The sequence below is a fragment of the Microcaecilia unicolor genome, chromosome 14 (genome assembly GCF_901765095.1).
Source record: "Microcaecilia unicolor chromosome 14, aMicUni1.1, whole genome shotgun sequence".
Lineage (NCBI taxonomy): Eukaryota > Metazoa > Chordata > Amphibia > Gymnophiona > Siphonopidae > Microcaecilia > Microcaecilia unicolor.
The window spans coordinates 18,654,534-18,680,569 of NC_044044.1; the positions used below are offsets into that span (position 1 = coordinate 18,654,534).

At 46.4% G+C, this 26,036-nt stretch overlaps 1 protein-coding gene across 1 annotated transcript in view; it reads left to right on the forward strand.

The window, feature by feature from the left end:
- Positions 1–775: 775 nt before the first annotated feature.
- The window catches only part of LOC115457000, a 74,481-nt gene continuing 49,220 nt past the window's right edge, over positions 776–26,036 (forward strand). Inside the window, exons 1-5 of the mRNA XM_030186428.1 lie at positions 776–1,148; positions 6,148–6,183; positions 16,843–16,924; positions 17,055–17,120; positions 20,970–20,999. Of these exons, the coding sequence (XP_030042288.1) occupies positions 978–1,148; positions 6,148–6,183; positions 16,843–16,924; positions 17,055–17,120; positions 20,970–20,999 (385 nt within the window). The 5' untranslated portion in view covers positions 776–977. The remainder of the gene's footprint in view (positions 1,149–6,147; positions 6,184–16,842; positions 16,925–17,054; positions 17,121–20,969; positions 21,000–26,036) is intronic.

A 26,036-nucleotide genomic window follows, 5' to 3' on the forward strand; every position in this document is an offset into this window, starting at 1 on the left:
CTCCCCCCCAACCCCCACCCCAATCTCTGGTACTGGTTTTCCAGATACAGCATTCTAGTCTGTTCTTCATTTTGGCTCAAACTTAAAAATCACCAGCAAGGAAAATGAAATCGGTTTTCCTCTGACCAGTTAAAAAAAAAAAAATGAAAACAAACGCAGTAAATTGTGTACCCTGGGGACTGTAAAGACACATCTGGAGGGAGGCGGGGTTATAACATGCATATCGGTTCCCCCCTCCTCTCATCCTCCCTCCAGCACCTCTGGATGGCCTCCAAACTTTCACTCTTGCAATTAGAGGTCCAACAGTGGATGTGAACAGCAATTAGTGCTCATCCCCCCCCCCCCCCCCAATACAAATAATAAGAAAAATTCAAGTGATTAAGTGGAAAAGGATGTGGAAATGGATTTTAAATCACTCAGATGAGCTTCTCTAAGATTTTATTCTCTTCCTTCCCCCCCCCCCCCCACACTTTGTGCTACAGAGAAACTGGGGGGGGGGGTGTTTTTCTTCTTTCCTGCTCGCTCTCTCTCCATTTCGCCGACCTCGTTTCCTGTCTTTTGAATTAAATCTATTTTTTTTTCACTTTGTTGGGGGGGGGGCTCTTGCTGTTCTCGTTTTGCCTTCTGGCACCGACCCCGGAGAAATCATGTTGGCCCGCTCTCCCTAACCCAGTCTGCGTTTTTTTTTTCTTTTTTTAAAGAGAGAAGATATCTGCCTCTTTTTTTTTTTTTTTTTTTTCTTCTTCCTAAGTTTCTGCAAATCCAACCAGGCGCGCGCGGGAGGGGAGAGAGAGTACGAGGAGGAAGTTGGATTTTGCCAAGAACCGTGACTGAAAACAAGAAAAAGAAGGGGGGACGGTTTCCGCAGTGCAAAGGGCCGGTCGCTTTTCTTTGTGTTTTGCATTAAACAGCCGCCCCGCGGAGCTCCGGGAGCGGAGGCCCCCCCGGGGAGGGGGAGGGGGGAGGACAGCGGCGGCATGCACCGGGCGGAGGGCAGGAGAGTGCGGCGGGGAGGAAGAGGGGCCGCTCTCCTGCCGCTGGGGCTGGCTGGGGTCGCTCTGCTCCTGGCCTCCCTCAGCCTCCTGCTGGCCGCGGCCTCCTGGGCCCGGAGCCTGCAGCACCTCTCCCGGGCCTTCCCGCGGCAGCAGGTAAGTCTCCGTCTCCTAGGCAACAGCGACCCTTCCCCGCGCGGCCACGGACGTCTCGCGCTTACACCTTCCCCTGCTGCTCTGCTGTGCTGACTGAGCCCCACTGGCTCCCCGTCTCCTAGGTAACAGTGCTCTCCCTCCCTCCCTCGCGGCCAGGGGGCATCTCGTGCTGAGCATCCTGCTGCCCCACTGGCTCCCCGTCTCCTAGGTAACAGTGCTCTCCCTCCCTCGCGGCCAGGGGGCATCTCGTGCTGAGCATCCTGCTGCCCCACTGGCTCCCCGTCTCCTAGGTAACAGTGCTCTCCCTCCCTCGCGGCCAGGGGGCATCTCGTGCTGAGCATCCTGCTGCCCCACTGGCTCCCCGTCTCCTAGGTAACAGTGCTCTGTCTCCCTCCCTCCCAGCAAGGGGGCATCTGGTGCTGAGCATGATCCTGCCCCACTATCTCCCCTGTCTCCTAGGTAACAGTGCTCTCCCTCCCTTGCAGCCAGGGGGCATCTCGTGCTGAGCATCCTGCTGCCCCACTGGCTCCCCGTCTCCTGGGTAACAGTGCTCTGTCTCCCTCCCTCCCAGCAAGGGGGCATCTGGTGCTGAGCATGATCCTGCCCCACTATCTCCCCTGTCTCCTAGGTAACAGTGCTCTCCCTCCCTCGCGGCCAGGGGGCATCTCGTGCTGAGCATCCTGCTGCCCCACTGGCTCCCCGTCTCCTAGGTAACAGTGCTCTCCCTCCCTCGCGGCCAGGGGGCATCTCGAGCATCCTGCTGCCCCTCTGGCTCCCCGTCTCCTAGGTAACAGTGCTCTGTCTCCCTCCCTCCCAGCAAGGGGGCATCTCGTGCTGAGCATGATCCTGCCCCACTATCTCCCCTGTCTCCTAGGTAACAGTGCTCTCCCTCCCTTGCGGCCAGGGGGCATCTCGTGCTCAGCATCCTCCTGCCCCACTATCTCCCCTGTCTCCTAGGTAGCAGTGCTCTCCCTCCCTCGCGGCCAGGGGGCATCTCGTGCTGAGCATGCTCCTGCCCCACTATCTCTCCGTCTCCTAGGTAACAGTGCTCTCCCTCCCTCGCGGTCAGGGGGCATCTCGTGCTGAACCTCCTGCTGCCCCACTAGCTCCCCCGTCTCCTAGGTAACAGTGCTCTCCCTCCCTCGCGGCCAGGGGGCATCTCGTGCTCAGCATCCTCCTGCCCCACTAGCTCCCCGTCTCCTAGGTAACAGTGCTCTGTCTCCCTCCCTCGCAGCAAGGGGGCATCTCGTGCTGAGCATGATCCTGCCCCACTATCTCCCCTGTCTCCTAGGTAACAGTGCTCTCCCTCCCTCGCGGCCAGGGGGCATCTCGTGCTGAGCATCCTGCTGCCCCACTGGCTCCCCGTCTCCTAGGTAACAGTGCTCTCCCTCCCTCGCGGCCAGGGGGCATCTCGAGCATCCTGCTGCCCCTCTGGCTCCCCGTCTCCTAGGTAACAGTGCTCTGTCTCCCTCCCTCCCAGCAAGGGGGCATCTCGTGCTGAGCATGATCCTGCCCCACTATCTCCCCTGTCTCCTAGGTAACAGTGCTCTCCCTCCCTTGCGGCCAGGGGGCATCTCGTGCTCAGCATCCTCCTGCCCCACTATCTCCCCTGTCTCCTAGGTAGCAGTGCTCTCCTCCTCTACCTCCCTCGCGGCCAGGGTGCATCTCGTGCTGAGCAATGCATCCTGGTAGCCAAGACCTTCCTCTGCTCTTCTGCCCCACTATCTCCCCTGTCTCCTAGGTAACAGTGCTCTCCCTCCCTCGTGGCCAGGGGGCATCTCGTGCTGAGCATCCTGCTGCCCCACTATCTCCCCTGTCTCCTAGGTAACAGTGCTCTCCTCCGCTCCCTCCCTCGCGCGGCCAGGGTGCATCTCTGCTGAGTAATGCATCCTGGAGCAATGCATCCTGGTAGCCAAGACCTTCCTCTGCTGTTCTGCCCCACTATCTCCCCCCCCACCGTCTCCTAGGTAACAGTACTCTTGGTTGGTCCTCCACTCCTCGACATCTCGTGCAGAGCGTCAACACTTTTCCCAGCTGCTCTGCCCCACCATCTTCTCCATCTCCTAGGCAACATCAACTCCCACCCCTCCCCTCCTTCCCCACCCTCAGGGCCAGGGGCATCTGGACGGTGCTCAGCATCCTCCTATTAGTTAAGACCTTCCCCTGCTGCAACAGTAGCCATACTGGGTCAGACCAATGGTCTATGTAGCTCAGTATCCTGTGGCCAAGCCAGGTCACAAGTACCTGGCAGAAACCCAAATTGTGGCAACACTCCATACTACAAATCCCAGGGCAAGCAGTTGCTTCCCCATGTCTGCCTCAACAGCAGACTATGGACTTTTCCTCCAGGAATTTGTCCAAACCTTTTTAAAATCCAGATACACTAACCGCTGTTACCACAACCTCCGGCAAAGAGTTCTAGAGCTTAACTATTGTTGAGTGAAAAGATATTTCCTCCTATTTGTTTAAAAGTATTTCCATGTAACTTCCTTGATTGTCGCCTGTGTATGAAAGAAGAGCAGGACTTGAGGATGATTGTGTCTGATGACCTTAAAGTGGTCAAACAGGTAGATTGGGCAACAGTCAAAGCCAGAAGGATGCTTTGGTGCATAAGGATGACCAGCAGGAAAAAAAGAAGTGATAGTGCCCTTATATCTATAACCCTGAAATGGCGATGCCATAACAGGTCTTTGTAAGCTACATTGAGCCTGCAAATAGGTGGGAAAATGTGGGATACAAGTGCAATAAATAAATAAATAAATAAATATAAGTCTCTGGTGAAGCCCCATTTAGAGTATTGGGTGCAATTCTGGAGACTGCACCTATGGAAGGATATAAACAGGATGAAGTTGGTCCAGAGGGTGGTTACAAAACCGGTAAGCGGTCTCAGTCATAAAACATATAGGGGATAGGCTTATGAACCTCAACCTGTACATGCAGGGAGGGAGAGAGGGGATATGATAGAGAGGTTTAAATACCTCAGTGGCGTTAATGTACAGGAGGTGAGCTTTTTTCAACGGAAGGAAAACTCTGGAATGAGGGGGTATAGGATGAAGTTAAGAGGAAATAGTCTTAGGAGGAATCTAAGAACATACTCTTTCACGGAAAGGGTGGTGGATGCATGGAGTGGCGTCCCGGTGGAGGGTCGTGGAGACGAGGACTGTGTCAGAGTTTAAGAAGGCATGGAACAAGCATGTGGGACCCCTGAGGAAAGAAAGAGTTAGTGGTTGCTGAGGATGGGCAGACTGGACGAGCCGCTTGGCCCTTATCTGTCGTCATGTTTCTGTGTTTCTTTTCGGAGAGTCTAACTTCCCAAATTGCCTTCGTCATGGAGGATACCACCTCACTAACCTTCTACAGTACCAGGGCGCACCTGGCTTTTACTGTATGTTATGCTTTATCATGGCCGTAATTACCCATAGCGTGTGTGTCCCTGGATTTGTTTGGTCTTCGTCAAATTCCATACATTTTACTTGGGTAGCTGATACGCATGGATATACCCAATTGCTTCATGGCCTGCCGAATGGGCATCTCACAGATAAATGCGGCATTGTTTCCTTTTGGGATGTACATGTCAACACGGACAGTTATTATCATCATTACTCTCAGTCTTACGTTGGCATGGACACTGAGCCTCTTTAGTACTGGCAGCCACAGGAAATTCCACCCAGCTGGTGGGATCCTGCAGTCTCCCAGTTTATGATTAACTTCGGCATAGTTCTCCTGAGGACACTGAGGCAAAGTGAGGTCCTCGTAGAGTGACCTTTTCAGAATAAGGTCATACATCTCTCTCCTGGAGAGTGATGTCACTTCATGTACCAAGACAGGCCAAAATGCCAGATATTTTATCAGATCCTGAATATGAGAGAGGTAGCAGGCCTTGTAATCTGATTGATAATGCTCTGCATCCTTCTGTCTAGGCCAGCGATAGGTGCATGAATCATCAGGGTAAGATACGTTGCCACTGATATGACCCCGAACCGAAGCATTGGTTCAGGTTTAAATTAATGTACATAACAGAACAGCAAAGAGCTCATCGTATTTTCTTTGGCATTGAACCAAATATTCACTTGCACTCTGTGCTTTACACCCCCAAAACTTTTCTTAGAACAGGTCTTTCATCTTGGCCACCAGATCTAGGGCAGTGAGTACCCGGAACTTAAATATGTATTGGTAAGAGAAATATCTGTTTTAGGAGTGGGGAGTAGCGGGGGTACTGCAGGGCAGTATCCAGCAGATAGCCAAGACCTGTCGCTTCTTCCTCTATAACATCAGCAAAATTCGCCCCTTCCTGTCTGAGCACACCACCCGAACTCTCATCCATTCTCTCATTACCTCTCGCCTTGACTACTGCAACCTACTCCTCACTGGCCTCCCACTTTGCCATCTATCCCCCCCTTCAGTCCGTTCAAAACTCTGCTGCACGTCTTATCTTCCGCCTGAACCGGTACACTCATATCACCCCTCTCCTCAAGTCACTTCACTGGCTTCTGATCGGGTACCGCATACAGTTTAAGCTTCTCCTTTTAACCTACAAATGTACTCGATCTGCAGCCCCTCACTACCTCTCTACCCTCATCTCCCCTTACGTTCCCACCCTTAACCTCCGCTCTCAAGATAAATCCCTCCTGTCGGTACCCTTCTCCACCACCGCCAACTCCAGGCTCCGCCCTTTCTGCCTCGCCTCACCCCATGCTTGGAATAAAGTCCCTGAGCCCATACGCCAGGCCCCCTCCCTGCCCATCTTCAAAGCCTTGCTCAAAGCCCACCTCTTCAATGTCGCCTTCGGCACCTAACCACCATACCTCTATTCAGGAAATCTGGACTGCCCCTACTTGACATTTCGCCCATTAGATTGTAAGCTCCTTGGAGCAGGGACTGTCCTTTTTCTTAATCTGTACAGCGCTGCGTAACCCTAGTAGCGCTCTAGAAATGTTTAGTAGTAGTACTAGGACTGAGGTGGAGTAGTAACTGATTTTTCTACAATCTTTCTCTTCAGGATTTGATGGAGGATGACATGGAGGATCAGGGTATGGTAAGCCCTTCTTCCTTTTCTATTTCTGCTAAGGGGAAAGAACCTAACCATTCTGACCTCTCCGATGACTGTTTTTGAATGCATTTTTAATTCACCACAAATGGGTGGGAAGCAGGCAGGGAGAATCAGATCTATGGGGGTGGGGGTGGGGGAGAGAGTGGCAAATGTTGAGTATCAATCCCAAAATTGAAGAATCAATAAGAAAAGACAAGTGGTATTTTTCTATTAAAATTGTTTTTTTTAAAAAGTACCAGCTTGGGATCTGAGGGAGGGAGGGAGCGAGCGAGGTAGTGCTTTCTGCCTTCCACTTCAGTCTCAATGGAAAGAATGAAGCAAGTTTGAAAGGTTCTGGATCGGTGACCTGGCTGAAACTCACCGCTACAGAGAACCTAAATTGTCATTTTCTGGGAGGGTAATTTTATATCTGGTCACCTGGATGTTAACGCTAATATCTTAATATTATATTCCCCTCAACACCTTAAAACGTTCGGACTGGATTACAATTCAAAACGAAACCAGTCTGCAAAACTGGGAACTCACAATATAATAATCAAATTGATGTAAAGAAGAAACATAGCATCGACTAATTGGAAAGCACATAGAGCAAAAAGATGCCCGCTTGCAGTCTATAGACTGATCCTGAATCCCTCTAGAGCAGAAGCTAGGTGACCCTCCTAGTAACAAAGCCCCTCTTCCTTTTCATCTGTAGCTAAACCATACTCCAATACCAATAAAAGAAATATTGCTGTCTCGTGATCACTTCTTGTTGTTCGAGCTGCCTATCTCTCTCAGGGTTGTTCAGAAATCTTTTCTGGCACTGAGCAAAGTTCGTTCATAGAGACCTTTTATTAGATGAGTTTGCATTGAAGACTTTGGTGCATGCCCTAGTATGAACTGCAATTCAGTGCTCTCAGGAGTTCCTGCCTACTCTTTAAAATGCCCCCAACTAATATAAATTCATTTATATAACTCTGTTACTTAAGGGACAACATTGGCTCTCACTGTCCAGTAGAATGGATGGTCCTTACTCATAAAGCTTTCTATGATAACCTGCCTCTCTGTTTATCCTTTCTCCTTACCCCATATTACTACTAATATTATTTTTCGTTTCTATAGCACTACTAGACATACACAGCACTGTACACATTATATTCAGGTACTTTCTCTATCCCTACTGGGTTCACAGTCTAAGGTTTGTTTGTTTGTTTTTTACCTGGGCAATGGAGGGTTAAGTGACTTGCCCAGGGTCACAAGGAGATGCAGTGGGAATCAAACCCAGTTCCCTAGGATCTCAGCTCACTGCACTAACCGTCAGGCTACTCCTCCACTCAACCATCAGCTTTTTCTTATTTATTTATAAGATGTTTTAAAACCATACAGTCCAACTTGTTCTTTACATTCTGAAAATTCAAGAAGGTTGAAGCTTCCCTACCAAACACAATGTTGCTTTGTTTGGACCTGTGAGCGATCATTTTCAATAGCATGTGTCTATGAATGTAAATAATGGAATACATTATCTGCCTATCTTAGGCAAATAGAAAATTACTGTACTTTAAGAAAACAATTGAAAGAAGCCTTGTTTATTGAGGCTTTTGCTTAATCTGGTGTCAAAGAGACTTTTTTTTTAATGCAGGCCGGGATTATGGTAATACCCAGGTTGGGCAAAGAACAGAAATTTTCTTTTAGTTATTATAGACATATTTCATTTATTAATGTGCTGTAAAAAGTAAAATTTTTGCCAAGATTGTGGTGCTTTGGATATCTACTGCATTGGTTGAGATTGTACATCGAAACACAAAGGAATCCTGTTTAGAAGGAATGGTTCCGCGGAATCTTAGCGGAGATTGGGTGGCAACGCTGGTAATTGGGAAACAAAATGGGAGCTGGGCAGACTTCTACGGTCTGTGCCCTGATCGTGACTGAATAGATATGGATGGGCTTGAGTGTAAATTTTAAGGGGCTTCGACGTTAGCTTCAGAACTTTTAGTACAAGAACCAGTGCTGGGTAGACTTCTACGGTCTGTGCCCTGAGAAAGGCAAGGACAAATCAAACTCGAGTATACATATAAAGTATCACATACCATGCATAATGAGTTTATCTTGTTGGGAAGACTGTACAGGTCTTTATATGCCGTCATTTACTATGTTACTATGAAATGGGTTTATCAAATCCCGATCAATGGCAGAGGACTTGCACCTATGTTGCCACATTCTCTCCTTGACCCAGACTCATGCCACCTCGGCAATCACAATTGCTTTGGATGCAGAAAGGGCAGTTGACTGGGTGGAGTGACCCTATGTATTTAAACTGGTTTGGGGTGGGCCCTCGATTTGAGCAGGTGATCCATCTACTATAAATGCATCAAGTTTAGTTAATGGTCTTTTACCTTTATACTTGGGTTTGACTAGAGGTACAAGACAAAGTTGCCCCCTTTCTCCCCTTCTATTTAGTGTATAGCACTAGAGCCTTTGGCCATCACACTTTTGCAGTCTGCAGGTATTGCCGTTAGGAAACTGGCGGATTGTGAATTTAAACTGTCTCTTTTTGTAGACGATCTCTTCCTCTTTACTCAGATTCTATTCCGGTAATACTATCTTGTATTGATAGTTTTAACTCAATTTCAGCGGGAGGTTGTGAAGTCAAAAACGGTGACAGAATTCAAGAATGCATGGGATTAACATAGATGGGGGCTTCACCAATGACTTGTACAGGGCCATCAACACATCCTTTCTTCTTCTGGTTACACCTCGCTCTATACAGCCTAGCATCCTTCTGGCTACGGCCACACTGTTTCGTCGCATTCAGATCTTCAGATACTATCAGTCCAAGATCCCTCTCCCTGTCTGCATATCAGCCTCTCACTACCTAGCTCATATGTCTCACTTGGATTTCTACTCCCTAAGTGCATCGCTTTGCACTTCTTTGCATTGAATTTTAATTGGTCACCCAGTCAAAGAATTCAATCAGATTTGTTTGGCATGATTTAAACCATGCTGTCTTGGATTTTGTAACCTATTGGCTTCCAGGAAATTCAGTATCCTTTCCTTCAGCATCGCTTCCCTTACTTTTCCATTAACTGAAGTGAGGCTTACCAGCCTGTAGTTTCCAGCTTCTTCTCTGTCACCACTTTTGTGAAGAGGGACCAAATCCGCTCTTCTATAATCACAAGGAACCTTCCTCGTCTCCAAGGATTTATTAAACTAATCTTTAAGAGGCCCTGCCAGAACTTCTCTGAGCTCCCTCAACATCCTGGGATAGATCCCATCCGGTCCCATGGCTTTGTCCACCTTCAATTTTGTTCCCGGTTTTTTTATATTTAGTTTACATTGAGACATGGTTGACTTTGGTTTCAGGCCCAGCGGGATTTAGTTAAACCTGATTGGCTGGGAGCAAGTCTTGATTGCTCCCTTTCCATTATGTCTTCTTTCGGATGTCCCTTCCTCCACAGGCCAAGCAATGGCTAGTAGTGGCCGCTACTCTTTGGGCCTTTTACTTGTTGGACAACATAGTTGTGAAGTTAGTGGATTATCAAGGAAATCCCTGATATGGAATAATTCTAAAAACCTGATTGATAAATGGTCCATCAACTGGAGAATGTGGCATAGAAAGCTCATTTGGCAGGTAGGCCAACTATTGGATCAGGAAGGCTATGAATCCTTCTAACTTTTACAATGAGAGTTAGGTCTCCCAGCAAGTCAGTTTTTAGCTTGGCTGCAATTATTGCATGCAATAAAACACGTTGAAAATCTCAGTGATATGGAGGGAGATTGTCTTTTGGTTGATGCCACCCTTAAAATACTCGCATTCCCTAGGATAGCCTCTTATTTCTATAGGCTTCTTTGAATGAGATTTTAGAAAAGACCTTTAGGTGTGGAGAAGGTAAGAGACTGAAACGGAAAACTGATGAAGAAATTATGGAACAAATTTTAGTCTAAGAGTGCTAGAATATCCGCATTGGTGACAAAATTATTATTTTTTGTAACCTCCATCACCAAAAACTGTGCTTCCCGATCAAAGCAAAGAAATGCAGTGCTATTCAGGGAAATACATACTGGTCATGTAAGGCAGATATTGGTACCCGTTCTCACTTAGGGGGGTCTTTTACTAATGCGAGTTGGCATTTTTAACGCGTGTTAAAAATAGGCACGCGCTAAATGCTAAAGACACTAGCGTATTCCTATGGGCGTCTTTAGCATTTAGCGTGCGCCAAAAACGCCAGAGCATCTAAGTAAAAGACCCCTCCCCCCCAATTTACTTTTTCCAAAATTGCAGATATTCTGGACCCAGATTTAGAGGCGGGTATCTGCGCTACTAAAAGTGGATAAAGTTCTTTCTTTTAACATAGTTATTTGGAAATCTTTTGTCCTATAAGATGAGTTTCCTTCAGGAGACTCTGTTTGTTTGTTTTTCATATGTGGCAGAATTATATACTTCAAATTTGTAAATACAAGAAGCTTAGGGCCCTGTTTACTAAGCTGCGCTATAGGCGCGCTAGTGTTTTTAGCGTGAGCTAAAAATTAGCTCGTGCTAATGCTAGAGACGCCCATAGGAATATATGGGCGTCTCTAGTGTTTAGTGCGTGCTAAATGCACGCTAGAGACGCCCACGTATTCCTGTGGGCATCTCTAGCATTAGCATACGCTAAAAACACTATCACGCCTTATTTTATTTATTTATTTTTTGTTACATTTGTACCCCCGTGCTTTCCCACTCATGGCAGGCTCAATGCGGCAGGCAGTGGAGGGTTAAGTGACTTGCCCAGAGTCACAAGGAGCTGCCTGTGCCGGGAATCGAACTCAGTTCCCCAGGACCAAAGTCCACCACCCTAACCACTAGGTTACTCCTCCACTATCACACCTTAGTAAACAGGACCCATAATCAGGGCCGGTCTTAGGCAGGGGCGACAGGGGTAGTCGCACAGGGCCTCGCGCTCCTAGTGGCCCCGCATCATGGCACATCTGTCCCCTTGTCTCGGAAATCCTCTCTGTCCCATGCCTTAATGCGCATCAGCGTTTCAGTAGAGGGCGGCAGGCAGTGGCAGCTATTTTTGTATCCCATCAGCCACTGCTGCATCCTGCCCCCTTTTGGTGTCACTTCCTGCCGCTCTCCACTGAAACTTAGTGGATGCATGTTAAGGCATGGAGTGAGTGGATTTTAATTTAATGCCATGATAATACAATCATAAATAAGAATAGATTACTACATAATATATATCGCAAATGAAATAGTGTATTATTTATTACAAACGATGCTTAAAAATACCCGTTACATCAGTCCACTCCAGATATTATACATGCTGTTTCTCCCTACCTATATGTAAATATTAGAACCATCAATCAACAACAATTTTGAAATGTTCTCCAGTATATTACTTTAGGAAGACTGTAACAGATCCCTAGGCACCCAAATATACTAGTTTTACCTGACTCTAACATCAAATTGTATTTGTTTCCATACCGTTCTAGGCGATTGCCTTGACCGGTAAAATGTAAGCCACATTGAGCCTGCAAATAGGTGGGAAAATGTGGGATACAAATAAAATAAAAAATAAACATCAAAATCCTCATTCTGACGAACCATCCAGAGGGATAATCCAAATTCTCCTGGGCTCACGAATCCAATTTTCAGCCACGGAAGAGCTGTGGTCCCTTAAAGAATCCTTTAGGCAAATATATCAACCAAAGCAGTTGCATTCCATACAATAGCGACTCTTGATATCAACAAATGTCTTGAATAACATCCCAAGGAAATATTGAAAGTTATTCTGCTGACAGCGCTACAGACAAGACTGTGTTTCGCCGATTGGCGACAGGAGTTGTTCAAAAAGCCGCCACGGACGAGCGGCAACTAATCACGTATCACTGAAAATTCTCAGCGAGATGGGAAACAGTGTGTTCAACTGCCCAAAAACGTGTTAAACTGAAGAAATTAAGTTGAGCTCAACTTTAATTCATAATATAGTTTTTAAGGAGGAGGGTAGAGAATGACACGGGGACAGAGCTTGCGGGGATGGGGCGGGGACAGATCCCACAGGGATGGGGCGGGGATGGGGACAGGGGACAAACTTTGTCCCCGTGTCATTTTCTACTTTGAAGCCTGTTAATGAACTGGACTGTTATTTATGTTTAAGTGATGCCTGCAAAGATATTTTGATTTTTTGGAAAAACAAGCAAACATACTGGCCACAGCTAGCAAAATCTGCATGGGAGATCCTGTACATCCTGCTACCAGCACATCTTCTAAGAAGACAACTTCTATTCCGGGAAGGGCTGTGGAAGACAAGAGAGCTAGATTGAATCCTGAGATTGTTAATGATTTCTTATTTATCCACAGATTAAAAAACCATAACAGTGCTTCATAGGGCATATTTCTCCCCTCCAGGGCTAATAGAACGGGTTGTATTTTGTACCCTGGACATTTTAACAGTGTGAATTAGGATTCCTTGGTGTAGTAGAAATCACCTATTGTTGGGGTTGGAAGGGTAGAGGGTGGTGGTGGGAAGGAGGGTTATTATAGCTGCTCATTGTTATTATTGTTCTCTATTTGTAATTTATACACAACAGTTGCACAGCATATTGTTCCTTTTTATATTTTAACAAAAAGATTTAAATATAAAATCATATGTTTGAGGCTTCTGCAGATGAGGACAGAGCCCATGGGACGGGGACAGAACCTACGGGGACGGGGCGGGGATGGAGACAGAACCTGCGGGGATGGGGTGGGGATGGAGACAAACTTTGTCCCTGTGTCATTACTACTGCTACTACTATTTAGCACTTCTGCAGCGCTGCACAAACTTAGAAGAAAGACAGTCCCTGCTCAAAGAGCTTACAATCTAATAGACAAAAAATAAAGTAATCAAATCAATTAATGTGTACAGGAAGGAGGAGAGGAGGGTAGGTGGAGGCAAGTGGTTACAAGTGGTTACGAGTCAAAAGCAATGTTAATGAGGTGGGCTTTCAGTCTAGATTTAAAGGTGGCCAAGGATAGGGCAAGACGTAGGGGCTCAGGAAGTCTATCCCAGACGTAGGGTGCAGCGAGACAGAAGGAGCGAAGTCTGGAGTTGGCAGTAGTGGAGAAGGGAACAGATAAGAAGGATTTATCCACGGAGTGGAGTGCACGGGAAGGGGTGTAGGGAAGGACAAGTGTGGAGAGATTCTCTAGAGGAGGGTCAGTTATATGTTTGGAATTGGATAACTAGTCAACATTTTGTGAAATGGTTGGGATGATATTATAAAACTTTAATTGTAGTATTTATAAATGTGAAGAGTTACATTGAGAAATTGATTGTTGATATTTTTCATTTTTGCCATAATGCAAGATTTTAACAATTATGCATGTTTCAGAGTAAACTGCCTAGTTTAATAAATAAATTATAAATATAGTCAACTAGTAGAAAAAGTATTCGGAGCATTATCTTTTAAATTCTTTTCATCCTCTCTGCTTGTGAGTTTATCATTGTTGTCTCTGTCTACCTCTCTGACCTGGAAGTGAAAGAGGAGAGGAAGGTTCAAATGGAACTGTTCCCAAACATTACAATTTGATTGGGGGAAAAAAAGCTGTAAAATGAAACCAAGTGTGATAATGTATTTAACCATTAGTTGTCACTGTCAAGAGATTTCAAAAGGTACACAGTAAATGACGGCAGATAAAGATCTGCATGGTCCATCCAGTCTGCCGAACAAGGTGGCCAGAGCCACACCCCCCCACTGTGTGTGGGCCACAGCCACCCAGATGGATTTTAAGAGATTTGTATTTATTATATTTTACAGTTTGATAATTTATTTATTTGGATTTTGCTCATACCTTTTTCATTAGTAGCTCAAGTTGGTTTACATTCAGGTACTCTGGATATTTCTCTGTCCCAGGAGGGCTCACAATGATCTAAGTTTGTACCCGAAGCAATGGAGGGTTAAGTGACTTGCACAAGATCACAAGGAGCGGCAGCGGGATTTGAACCGCCGGTGCTCTAACCCCTAGGCCACTCCTCCACAAAGCATTTCAAGTTGAAAGTGCAGAATATATCGTATAGATCAATGAAACAAAGTCTTAATGCCTTTTGAACCGTATTTTTAGACAACAGAATGTAAAAATATAGAAAGATGTGAAGACGCTGTAGCAATTCTTCCGATTCAATGAGATTTATAACAGCTGGAGCTTTTAAGCAGTCGAGTTTTCAGACTTTTTAAGGGAAAAGGGATGGGACTTCATATACTGCTTTTCTGTGGTTACCATCAGAGGGTTTACATATCCTGGGGCAATAGAGGATTGGGACCCTTTTACTAAGCCGCAGAGGCGCCGTACATTCGCACAATGTGCGTCAGTTTGGAACTACCGTCTGGCTACCACAGGCCCGGGCAGTAATTCCATTTTTTATGCGCGTCTGAAATTTTTTAAAATTTTTGGATGTGCGGCGCTAATTGGGCGGTAATCAGCAGTGTATTACCGCCCGGTTAACGCGTGAGACCTTACAGCTAAGTAAATGGGTGGCAGTAAGGTCTCAGACCAAAAATTAACGCGCGCCAATTTTTATTTTCCTGCACATTCATTTACGGCCCCAAAAAAAGGCATTTTTTTTTACAGGCGCTGAAAAATGGATCTGCGCGCATCCAAAATACGCGCCTGCACTAGCACGGGCCATTTTTCAGTGCACCTTAGTAAAAGGACCCCTACGTGACTTGCCCAGGGTCACAAGGAGCTGAAGTGGGAATTGAACCCATTTCACCAGGATCAAAGCCTGCAGGCACTAACTACTAGGCTACTCCTGCACACTAAAATATCTCCTCAGAGCTGAAATACAAATCAGAATAAAACTATACAAATCAAAATCAGAGTCCTCCGTCTGCTGTGATTCTGCAGCAAGGACCTGCATATTTCTGCCCTTGGCATGGAATTGGCCAGTCCCTGCCAAATCGCCTGAGAACTAGTTGGTCCCCATGAAATTGGCATGGTAAATCAGGGGCTGGGCTAAAGATGCAGAAGTAGCAGTGGAAGGCTGCAGAAAGATAACTCTTTTTCCTCTGTCTTCTCTCCCCCCCCCCCATCTCCCACCACAATCTTCTCATGCCACTAGGGGCTTGAAGGAGGACAGTGGCAGGTCAAGTGAGAGCATCGGAAGGGGGCATAGGTTATGGGTATGGGTTGTATGGAGTTGGGGGACTTTTAGAGAGTGGATGCAGGAAGAGAATGAAGAGATCTTAAGGGGTGTGGAAAGATCAGAAAGGGTACTATGGATTGTAAGTGGGTATTGGAGGTCTTGGGGTGTGGGGAGTGATGGAATCAGAGGGATTTTGAGACTTGAGTGAGAGGATGGGGAGAGGCCATTAGGGATCATTCTTCTCCCAGATCCCCTTTTTTTTTTTCAACCCCCTCCTTGTCCTTCCGTCTCCTATCCCTCTGCCTATCCTGCATAAGAACCATTTTTCCATTTTCTTCCTCTGAGATTCCCTCTCCCTTTCCATGTCCCAGATCTTTACCTTAGTAAAGGGATAGTGCTGGGCAGACTTACACGGTCTGTGCCAGAGCCGGTGGTGGGAGGCAGGGATAGCGTTGGGCAGATTTATACGGTCTGTGCCAGAGCCGGTGGGAGGCGGGGCTGGTGGTTGGGAGGTGGGGATAGTGCTGGGCAGACTTATACGGTCTGTGCCAGAGCCGGTGGTGGGAGGCGGAGATAGTGCTGGGCAGACTTATACGGTCTGTGCCAGAGCTGGTGGTGGGAGGAGGGGCTGGTGGTTGGGAGGCGGGGATAGTGCTGGGCAGACTTATACGGTCTGTGCCCTGAAGAGCACAGGTACAAATCAAAGTAGGGTATACACAAAAAGCAGCAAATATGAGTTATCTTGTTGGGCAGACTGGATGGACCGTGCAGGTCTTTTTCTGTTGTCATCTACTATGTTACTATGTATGTTACCTTAGCTTCTAGCCCCCTCTGCGCCTAGTTCCAATCAATAGGATCCTTTCCCCCTAAAAAAAAAGGGACCGAATAAATTGAACACACAAAAAATGCCAGAAAATTACATTTTGAAAATTAACTTGATTTAATATGCAAATATATGGAAGCCTATGAAAATGTGCCACATAATTTGCAAATGCTTACCAGAGAATCTTGAAAGTTCTGCTTGACTAAATTGGTAGCTGTGATCTTTAATGATTCCAGTGACCTGTGGTCTCTGATACAGTTTTATTTTGCTAACACTGTTGCTTTAAAGCTTCCCGTTCCTCCGTAGCACTGATGGAGTATTATCTTCCCATCCCACAGGCCTCTGGGATCCCAGCCAAAGTCACTATTTAAGCAGAGCTGGGATGGATTAACCAGCTGGGCCCAGGGGAGTAGGAACAAGTGTTATTCTCAGCAGGCGCTGGAACCGTTTCAACATCCTGCAAGGAAGAAGCAGCTGGTCCTACACAGTCCAAGCCTGAGACCATAATCACTTGACTTTGGGGGTGCATTTAACTAATATGATGGGAGGAGACTGACTTATCCTCCCTCACACATTGAGTACACCTGTGTGGTCTCAGAGATGTGTACTGTGGGTGTGCATGCTTGTGAGTCTCTCTAGGAGCATAGAAAGGATCTATTTAATAGTCTTGGTATCACTAGACTCTGGAACCTTAGCAACCTGACTGGTGTATTTGCTGTTTGCTGTACCTTTACACAGGTGCGTTTTGGCACAGGGTGGGACAGTGAACAGTTCCTGTATCGCTACACCCAGGAAAGAAAAGCCAGGCAGAGAAGAACAGGTAAAATGCTCTTCACCCACCTGCCTTCCAGCAAATACTGGTACCCTCAATTCACTGCTCATTCTTTGTTTCTTCAGTTCATTGCTCAACCTTTTGTTTCTTGTTATTTTCTTTTTTTTTTATTCAACAGCTCCAAAAAACAAAAATCTACGTAATCGGAAACAAGCTGCCCTGGTGGCAGCCGCTCATTATGAAGGTGAGTGACATGTGGCTGCATAAGCTGACTGTTCCTAGTACCTGTTATTGAGGGGGGTTGATATGATGATGAACACAGATGACAGGTGAAGAAGGGAGACTTCAGTCCTAGATTTATTTTCATTGTACACCCCGATGCATTCTGGTAGCAGTAGTCCCTACTTTTTATCATTTGAAATTGGCATGGCAGGCACTAGCATGCACCATGATGGGGACTGCCAGAAATACAGAACTAACCTAAAATCTCCCTTCTGCAGTCAGGAGGTAAAACATGTATTCAGGGAGAAAAGGATCATGGCAAAAACAGCAGTACCCACACTGAATTCATTCTTTATAGGTGATGAGTCAAAGGAACTGAAGCAAATCAGTGTAAACCAGAAAAAGGTGGTAGAACAATTGGGTAAAGTTTAAACTATATACTAGGAAATCACCGGGACCTGATAGTGTTCACCCCAGAGGTCTAAAGGAACTGAAGTAGAAAATTGTAGACCTGCTACTGGTAATATGCAATATATGCAAATTTGCTTTTACCTGAGGACTGATGGTAGCCAATAAAATGCCTATTTTCTAAAAGGCCTCCAGGGGTGATGCAAGTGGATAAACATGAGAAGAGCCAATGCAGATTTAGAAAAGGGAGGTTGTGTCTTACTAATCTATTAGAATTATTTGAAGATGTGAACAGATATGTGGATAAAGGTGAGCTGGACAATATAGTGCAGTGGTAAGTGGATAAGGAGTAGGAGGGAGGGGAAGCTGACCGACCAATAAAACATCTACTCCAGAAGTTGATTGCAGCAATAATTTATTAAACAGCAAGACACATACAGACTCGACATGGACCGTGTTTCGGCAAAGATATTGCCTGCCTCAGGAGTCAAGTATCTAAAAACATGTAAGAATAATGTAAATATATATCCAAACGGGAGTAATAATTAAAAATTATAGAGAGAACATAAAAAATATTTTAAAATATATCTAAATATATAAAAAAGTATAAAAAGGAAGGAGAGAGGTATAGCCGGAAACAGCAAAACATCAATGTGAATGCATTCAAATATCTATATATTAAAAAACATATATATGAAAAAAATATATATGGAGAGAAAAAGGTTACATGAGAGGTAATTGCCCAAGAAAGCACAAAGGCAGACGGTCTGCAAACTCCAAGATGGAAAGCAAAAAGAGCAGATCGTGTAAAAGGAAAAATATAATTTATTTCAAACAATATAACAATTCTTATATAAATACAAACAGCCCGACACAGGCCGTGTTTCGCCCAACTGGGCTGCTTCAGGGGCTATACAAGAGTCCTTTGCTACCAAATATAAAGCGTATGGAGAATGTTCTGTCAATAAATATATGAAGGATTGATTTGATCTGAAAAAAACAGCTGTATCAGAGATGCCAAAACATAATCCGCTGACGTAAAGCCAGTACTACGGTCACATATCTCTGAAGTCGCTGAAATAAATTATATTTTTTCCTTTTACACGATCTGCTCTTTTTGCTTTCCATGAGAGGTAATTGCTAAAGACAGCATAACACCAAATTGAATACATACAAATTGCAATTTAAACCCATTATATGCTGAGGTACTTTAAAATTGTTTTATGCTCCATTCCATCTATAAAACAACAAGGGTAAAACGGAACTGAATATCAGTAACTGACCTGTTGTTGTCTAACTCAAGCGTAATAAAACTGTTGAACCAAATGGAACAGTGGCGGATCAAAGAGAAATTGAGCTATATTAAAGAACAAATGAATGCTGAAAGACTAAGGGACCCTTCCAGCAAAAAATTTCCGGCATGCGGCATTGTATGCACGCTGACAATTGCCACCCGGCAGGGGCGTAGACAGACTTCGACGGGAGGGGGGGTCCAGAGCCCGAGGTGAGGGGGCACATTTTAGCCCCACTGCCGCCACCACCACCAACTTTGACCCCCCCCCCCCCCCCCCGCCGATGACCCTCTTGATCCCCCTCCCACTGCCAACCCGCTGTCGCCTACCTTTGCTGGCGGGGGACCCCAACCCCCGCCAGCCGAGGCCCTCTTCTTCCGGCGCAAGGCTTCGTTCTGTTTGAGTCTGACGTCCTGCACGTTGTATATGCAGGACATCAGACGTGCAGGACGTCAGACTCAGAAACAGAACAAAGCCTTGCGCCGGAAGAAGAGGACCTCGGCTGGCGGGGGTTGGGGTCCCCCGCCAGCAAAGGTAGGGAGGGGGGGGTCGAGAGGGTCATTGGAAGGGGGGGTACAGGGCCAAATCTACAGGGGCCTACTACTACTACTACTTAACATTTCTAGAGCGCTACTAGGGTTACGCAGCGCTGTACAAATTAACAATTAAGGACGGTCCCTGCTCGGAAGAGCTTACAATCTAAAGGACGAAATGTCAAGTTGGGGTAGATAAGTTTTCCTGAGAAGAGGTGTAGTGGTTAGGTGCCGAAGGTGACATTGAAGAGGTGGGCTTTGAGCATTGATTTGAAGATGGGTAGGGAGGGGGCACGGCGTATGGGCTCAGGGAGCCTAGGCCCCTGTGGCCCCACGTAGCTACGCCACTGCCGCCTGGTTAACGCGTGAGACCTTACCGCTAAGTAAGTGGATGACGGTAAGGTCTCAGGCCCAAAATGGATGCGCACCAATTTTCGTTTTTCTGCACGTCCAATTTTAGCCAAAAAAAAAAAGGCATTTTTTGCAGGTTTGCTGAAAAATGGGCCTGCGAGCGTCCAATACATACGTCTACAACAGCGCAGGCCATTTTTTCAGTGCACCTTAGTGAAAGGACCCCCTCAGTTAGAAAAACAGTGTACAGCTGCACCCAGAAAGATCTCAGAACGATATAAATTTTTACTCTGGTCACTTTTCCATCCCTAACTTGAAAAAGTACGGAGAAGGGTGACAAGAACGATAAAGGAATGGAATGACTGTCCTGTGAAAAAAAGGATAAATAGGTTTGGGATTTTTTTTTTTTTTTTAGAGAAGTGACAAGTGGTTATAGAGGTTTATAAATTCATTAGTGGAGTGGAACAGGTAAGTAGGGAACAGTTATGTTCTCCTTCAAACATTATTAGGACCAGGGGGCAACTCCAAGAAATTAACAAGTAGCAGATTTAAAAACAGATTGGAGAAGGGCCTTTTTTTTTCCTCAGTGAGCAAACAAGCTCTGGAATTTGTTGCCAGAGAACGTCGCCAAGACATCAAGAATAGCTGGTTTTAAAAAGGGGTTTGGATAAATTCCTAGAGAAAGTGACCATAAATAATTATTGGCTGGGTCGTCTAGGGAAAGCCACTGCTTATTTCTAGAAGTGGGATGCAAGGAATGGATCTAGTAAAGCGGGTTAGCTACTGTCTGAGACGGGACTTGACAGACTTTTTGGTGCGATCCAGCATAGCAGATCTTATATAACCGGGCCACTTGACAATTCCGGAGGAAGGGGGAGGGGATGGAAGGGGCTGTTGACGTCTAGTGTTGCCACCTGACCCAGGTGAACAGTAACAGGTCAACCTCTTCCTGGTTTTGCCTCATTGCATGCTGGGAATTTAAGGGGGCTCTGTTTACTAACCCATTCCTGTAGGCGTCTACATGGTTAGCGCGTGCTCATTTTTAGCACACGCGAAAAATGCTGGCGCACCATATTGAACAGGGCCCTAAATATGTTTCTCTAAATTCACATCGCAAAAAAAAAAATTATAGTTCCCAAAAAATGATTAAAACTGGGTGGGCGCAATCACATCCTTAGTTGCCAGAAGTATTTTCCCACTACTGCTCAGGTAATGGTAGCCATTGCTAGCTCTGCTCTCTGTCGTTTAATATGTAATTAATCTTTTCTGGTTTTCAATTTCTTTCAGTGAAGTCCGGAACTGCGGAGATGCAAGCAGGTAACCAGGGCCATGGGCATGGCGGCGTAGCAGAGGGGGAGGGTGTTTCTGTCGTAAAGTAATAAGTTTTTATTTATTTGTATTTCTCCAAGGGCAATTAGGCCGGTTGTATTCTCACAGCTGGGTAACGTCATCTGATGGGAGTACGGTGCATATGCTGACTTGCGAGTTTAATGCAGAACTTTCTAGCGGCATCCCACCGTGCATGCGCTGGTGCCTTCCCTCCCGACGTACAACTGCAGGTCCCTCAGTCTTCGTTTTCCGCGTCATCATGTTCTCTTCTCAGTGCGTTTTTTTTTCTCTGATTCACAGTGCCTTCCCGTGCAGGTATTTTGTCCCTTTTGTGATTATTTTTTCTTTCCTCTTTATTTTATTCTGTTTCCCTTTCATTTTTGTAGTGTTTTCGACTCTTCAAGTTTCCTTTCTTTTTTCATGAGTTTCTAGGCCCATTTAGGCCAGACCACCGACCTCAGTTTGAACACTGCCCCTTTTTACATTTCACAGTTGAGGAGTTTAATTTGGCTGCAATTCTTTTCTCAGTGTCCAAGACCCCAGTGGCTTTAAAAGGTACGCCAAGTGTAATCGGATGATTTCCATGATTGACCCAGACTCTTGATGCATCGGGTGCCTTGGGCCCGACCATGAGCCTAACTCTAGTTCTCTCTGTTTGCAAAAGCAGATGAAGACATAGAGGGTGCAGTAGGTCCAGCAGGACAGACGTTTTGGCTCCTCGAAGGCTGATCCATGAACATCGGCACCAGAAGCATTGGCCTTGATGGCTGATAACACTTTGACCATCACTGGGAGTGCACCGTCATTGAGGAGGTCTCCCCTCTCTCGACATCAGGCACTGAAAGTAGGCCCCGGTCTTGGTCAGCATTGGACTCAATTCCGAGGGCATGTACGGGTTCGATATCATCCTCATCGGCTCCAAAGGATCGTGATGCTGAGCATCGTGGGAAGCCCAAGGAGCATAAGCATTGGTCCTCATCGACACAGAGTGCTGGGAGCTCCGGGGCATCAGTTTCGCCGGTACCTAAGAAGCGCCGGCACCAGGAGGAGCTCTCCCCCTCTTTGGTAGAGGTGCCGGTGCATAAGTCTCCAGGCAGCCAGGTTCCTGCTTCTGATTTGACACCAACATCTTCTCAGGCTTCCCCGCCTTTGCCGATGTCTTCCTTCAATGACCAGTTCCGAGCTATGCTCGGGGAGGAGCTGCTGCATGTGCTGCAGTTGTAGTCCACTTAGGCATCGAGGGCATTCGCGCCAACTGTGGATTAGCTTTCAACGTCACTGGATCATTTTGCCACTCATCTCAACAATAAGGTCCCCCGGTTCTGTTCCAGGCTCAGATCACATGGCAGCCCAAAATTGGATGCATTTCTCCTACACTGGGGGGAGGTTCTTCTATATGCATAGCGTCCAATACCTCTCATAGAGAAGGCTTTGCTGAAACTCAAGCAAGACCAGGGAACTATGATCCTAATTGCTCTTTACTAGCTGAGGCATTTCTGGTTTCCTCTTATTCTGGAGTTGTCCTCTGAAGATCCTTAGAGATTGGAATATTTTCCAACTCTCATCACGGTGAACGAGGGATCCCTACTGCATCCCAGCCTCCAATCCCTAGCCTTCACGGCTTGGATGTTGAGAACAGAGAATCTGAATCCTTAGATTTGCCGGAGGGAGTCTCCCGTATCTTGCTGGCTTCCAGGAAAGGCCCCACTAAGTGGAGTTATTCATTTAAGCGGAGGAGGTTTGCCATCTGGAGTGAGGGCAAGACCTTAGATCCTCTCACTTGCCCTCCAAAAAGCTGCTTGAATATCTCCTGCACCTCTCCAGGTCTGTTTTGAAAACCAACTCTGTAAGGATTCATCTAAGTGCAATTAGTGCTTATCACCGTGTAGGAGGTAAGCCCATTTCCGTACAACCTCTAGTTGTTCTGTTTATGAGAGGTTTGCTATTGACAAAGCCCCCTGTCAGATCTCCAACTGTGTCATGGGATCTCAACATTGTCCTCACCCAGCCCATGAAAGCTCTTTTGGAGCCGCTTGATTCCTGTCATCTGAGGTATTTGACCTGGAAAGTTGTATTTTTGGCGGTAGTTACTTCAGCTTGCAGAGTCGGTGAGCTTCAGGCCCTAGTAGCTGATCCACCTTACACTAAGTTTCGCCACAATAGACTTAGTTGTCTGCACGCACCCTAAGTTCCTTCCTAAGATAGTGTCGGAGTTTCATCTTAATCAGTCAACATTTTCCCCAAAACCACATGCCCATTCTGGCAAAAGTGTACTGCATACCTTGGATTGCTACCGGATGGGGGTAGCCATTGGCAAATGCACAGTTCTAATTGGCTAGCACATTGCATCTCATTTTCTTATGCCCAGGCTGGGCTGACTCTCTAGAGGGTCATAAGGCTCAGAGCCATGGCTACATTGGTAGCCCACTTGAGGTCGGCCTCCATAGAGGAGATTTACAAAGCTGCGATGTGGTCATCTGTCCACACGTTCACATCTCATTACTGCCTTGAGCAGGATACCCAACATGACAGCTGGTTCGGGCAGGCAGTCCTGAAGAATTTGTTTGGTCTCTAGAATCCAAACTCCACCCCCCTAGGCCCAGTTTTCTTTGGTTCCAGGCTGCAAATTCACAACTAGTATGTGAATAGTTTCAGGCTAATTGACTTTGAGGCCTCAATGTTCCTAGCATTGTTGTTTTCGGTGAGCCTGGTAGCTAAGGATTCCCAGCTGTGAGAACCCAACTGGCTGGCTTGTCCTCAGAGAAAGCAAAGTTACTCACCTGTAGCAGGTGTTCTCCGAGGACAGCAGGCTAAGTATTCTCACATACCCTCCCACGTCCCCTTGGTGTTGTATTCTTTAGCTATTTTACATGACTGAGGGACCTGCACTTGTGTGTGGGGATGAAGGCACAAGTGCATGAGCAGTGGGACTCTGCTAGAAAGTTCTACATTAATCTTGCTAGTCAACATCCGCATCGGGTTCCGTTGGATGACCTCACCCAGCTGTGAGAATACTTGGCCTACTGTCCTCGGAGAACACCCGCTACAGGTGAGTAACTTTGCTTTTTTGAAAAGCGATGACATTAAATAAAGGATACTATCAATCACAAAGCTTTAAAAGAATTTGAAGGTTAACGAAAGCCATTCACAATGTGGTCTTACATAATGAGAAAATTATTGCAATAAATTAACTTTTCAGTTTTACCAGATTTTCCAAAATTTCCACGTCCTATCTTCCCCGCTCATCTGTTTACCCCCTATCCATCAACTACTTAAAATTATACTCCGTGATTTCTCTATCTTTAATCATCTCGTCCTTCTCACACCAGTTCCTAAAGAGGACCCCATACTTTGTGAAATTCAGCCAACTTTTGTTTCTGAATGGCAGTGATTTTGCTACATCCCAAAGTCCATGGTTCTACCCATTGAAATCAGTGCTGTAGGTTCCATAACGCATCAGGATGAGGTTGGCAGAAATCCAGGACTGGCCTTAACTCTTCCTCCTGGAACTGGCTAACTTGGAAGCACTAATTATTACTCCCTTTCTCTGGGTTTCACACTTGCTACTGCTTCTGCCTTTTTCCCTCTTCTGCCACTGCTACTGTTGTGAGCGACTAAAATGATAGCGGGGATGGGACGACTTCCCTATGAAGAAAGACTAAGGAGGCTAGAGCTATACAGCTTGGAGAAGAGACGGCTGAGGGGAGACATGATAGAGGTATATAAAATAATGAGTGGAGTGGAACAGGTGGATGTGAAGCGTCTGTTCACGCTTTCCAAAAATACTAGGACTAGGGGGCATGCGATGAAACTACAGTGTATTAAATTTAAAACAAATTGGAGAAAATTTTTCTTCACCCAACGTGTAATTAAACTCTGGAATTCGTTGCCGGAGAAAGTGGTGAAGGTGGTTAGCTTAGCAGAGTTTAAAAAGGGGTTGGACGGTTTCCTAAAGGACAAGTCCATAAACCGCTACTAAACGGACTTGGAAAAATCCAAAATTCCAGGAATAACATGTATAGAATGTTTGTACGTTTGGGAAGCTTGCCAGGTGCCCTTGGCCTGGATTGGCCGCTGTCGTGGACAAGATGCTGAGCTCGATGGACCCTTGGTCTTTTCCCAGTATGGCATTACTTATGTACTTATGAGTTGGCTCATCTTCCCCCCCCAGGTAGGAGATAGAACCAGCGGCATAGCCAGACCTCAGCGGGAGGGGGGGGGGGCACATTTTAGCCCGTCTCCCCCAGCAGCCGCCCCCCTCCCCTGCCGCTTCCGACCCCCCCCCCCCCCCCGCCACTGCTTCTGACTTCTGCCGCTGCTTCCGACTGCCGCAAGGTACCTTTGCTGGTGGTGGTCCCCAACCCCTGCTAGCTGAAGTGTTTACCTGTCCCGCACTGGTCTCGCACTTGCTTCCTCTCCAGTTTTCAGCGCGCCATGCACTGCATGCTCGTTTTAATGAAACTGAGCATGCGCAAGCATACTCGGTTTCATTAAAACGAGAGCGTGCATGGCGCGCTGAAAACATATGATCGTCATATGAACTGAGAGGATTTTTTTTAACCTTTATTTCCATACATTCAAGTGGACTAATACAGAAATCACGCTTTCACAGTTCGGAAAGAAGTGTATCTCTGTTTACAGGGCTGGAGCCAGCAGGGGGCGATGTTTCCAAAAGGTTTAATAGTGGAATACTAGGGGGCCCTGTTTACTAACCTACACTAGAGGCGCGTAGCGTGGCTTAGTAAACAGGCCCTAGGTCTTCTCCCGGGATTGCACAATGCAGGAGTTTCACAGAATTCCCCTCCTGTTCAGAATTGAGTGGAGGAGTAGCCTAGTGGTTAGTGCAGTGGACTCTGATTCTGGGGAACTGGGTTCGATTCCCACTGCAGCTCCTTGTGACTCTGGGCAAGTCACTTAACCCTCCATTGCCCCTGGTACAAAATAAGTACCTGGATATATGTAAACCGCTTTGAATGTAGTTGCAAAAACCTCAGAAAGGTGGTATATCAAGTCCCATTTCCCTTT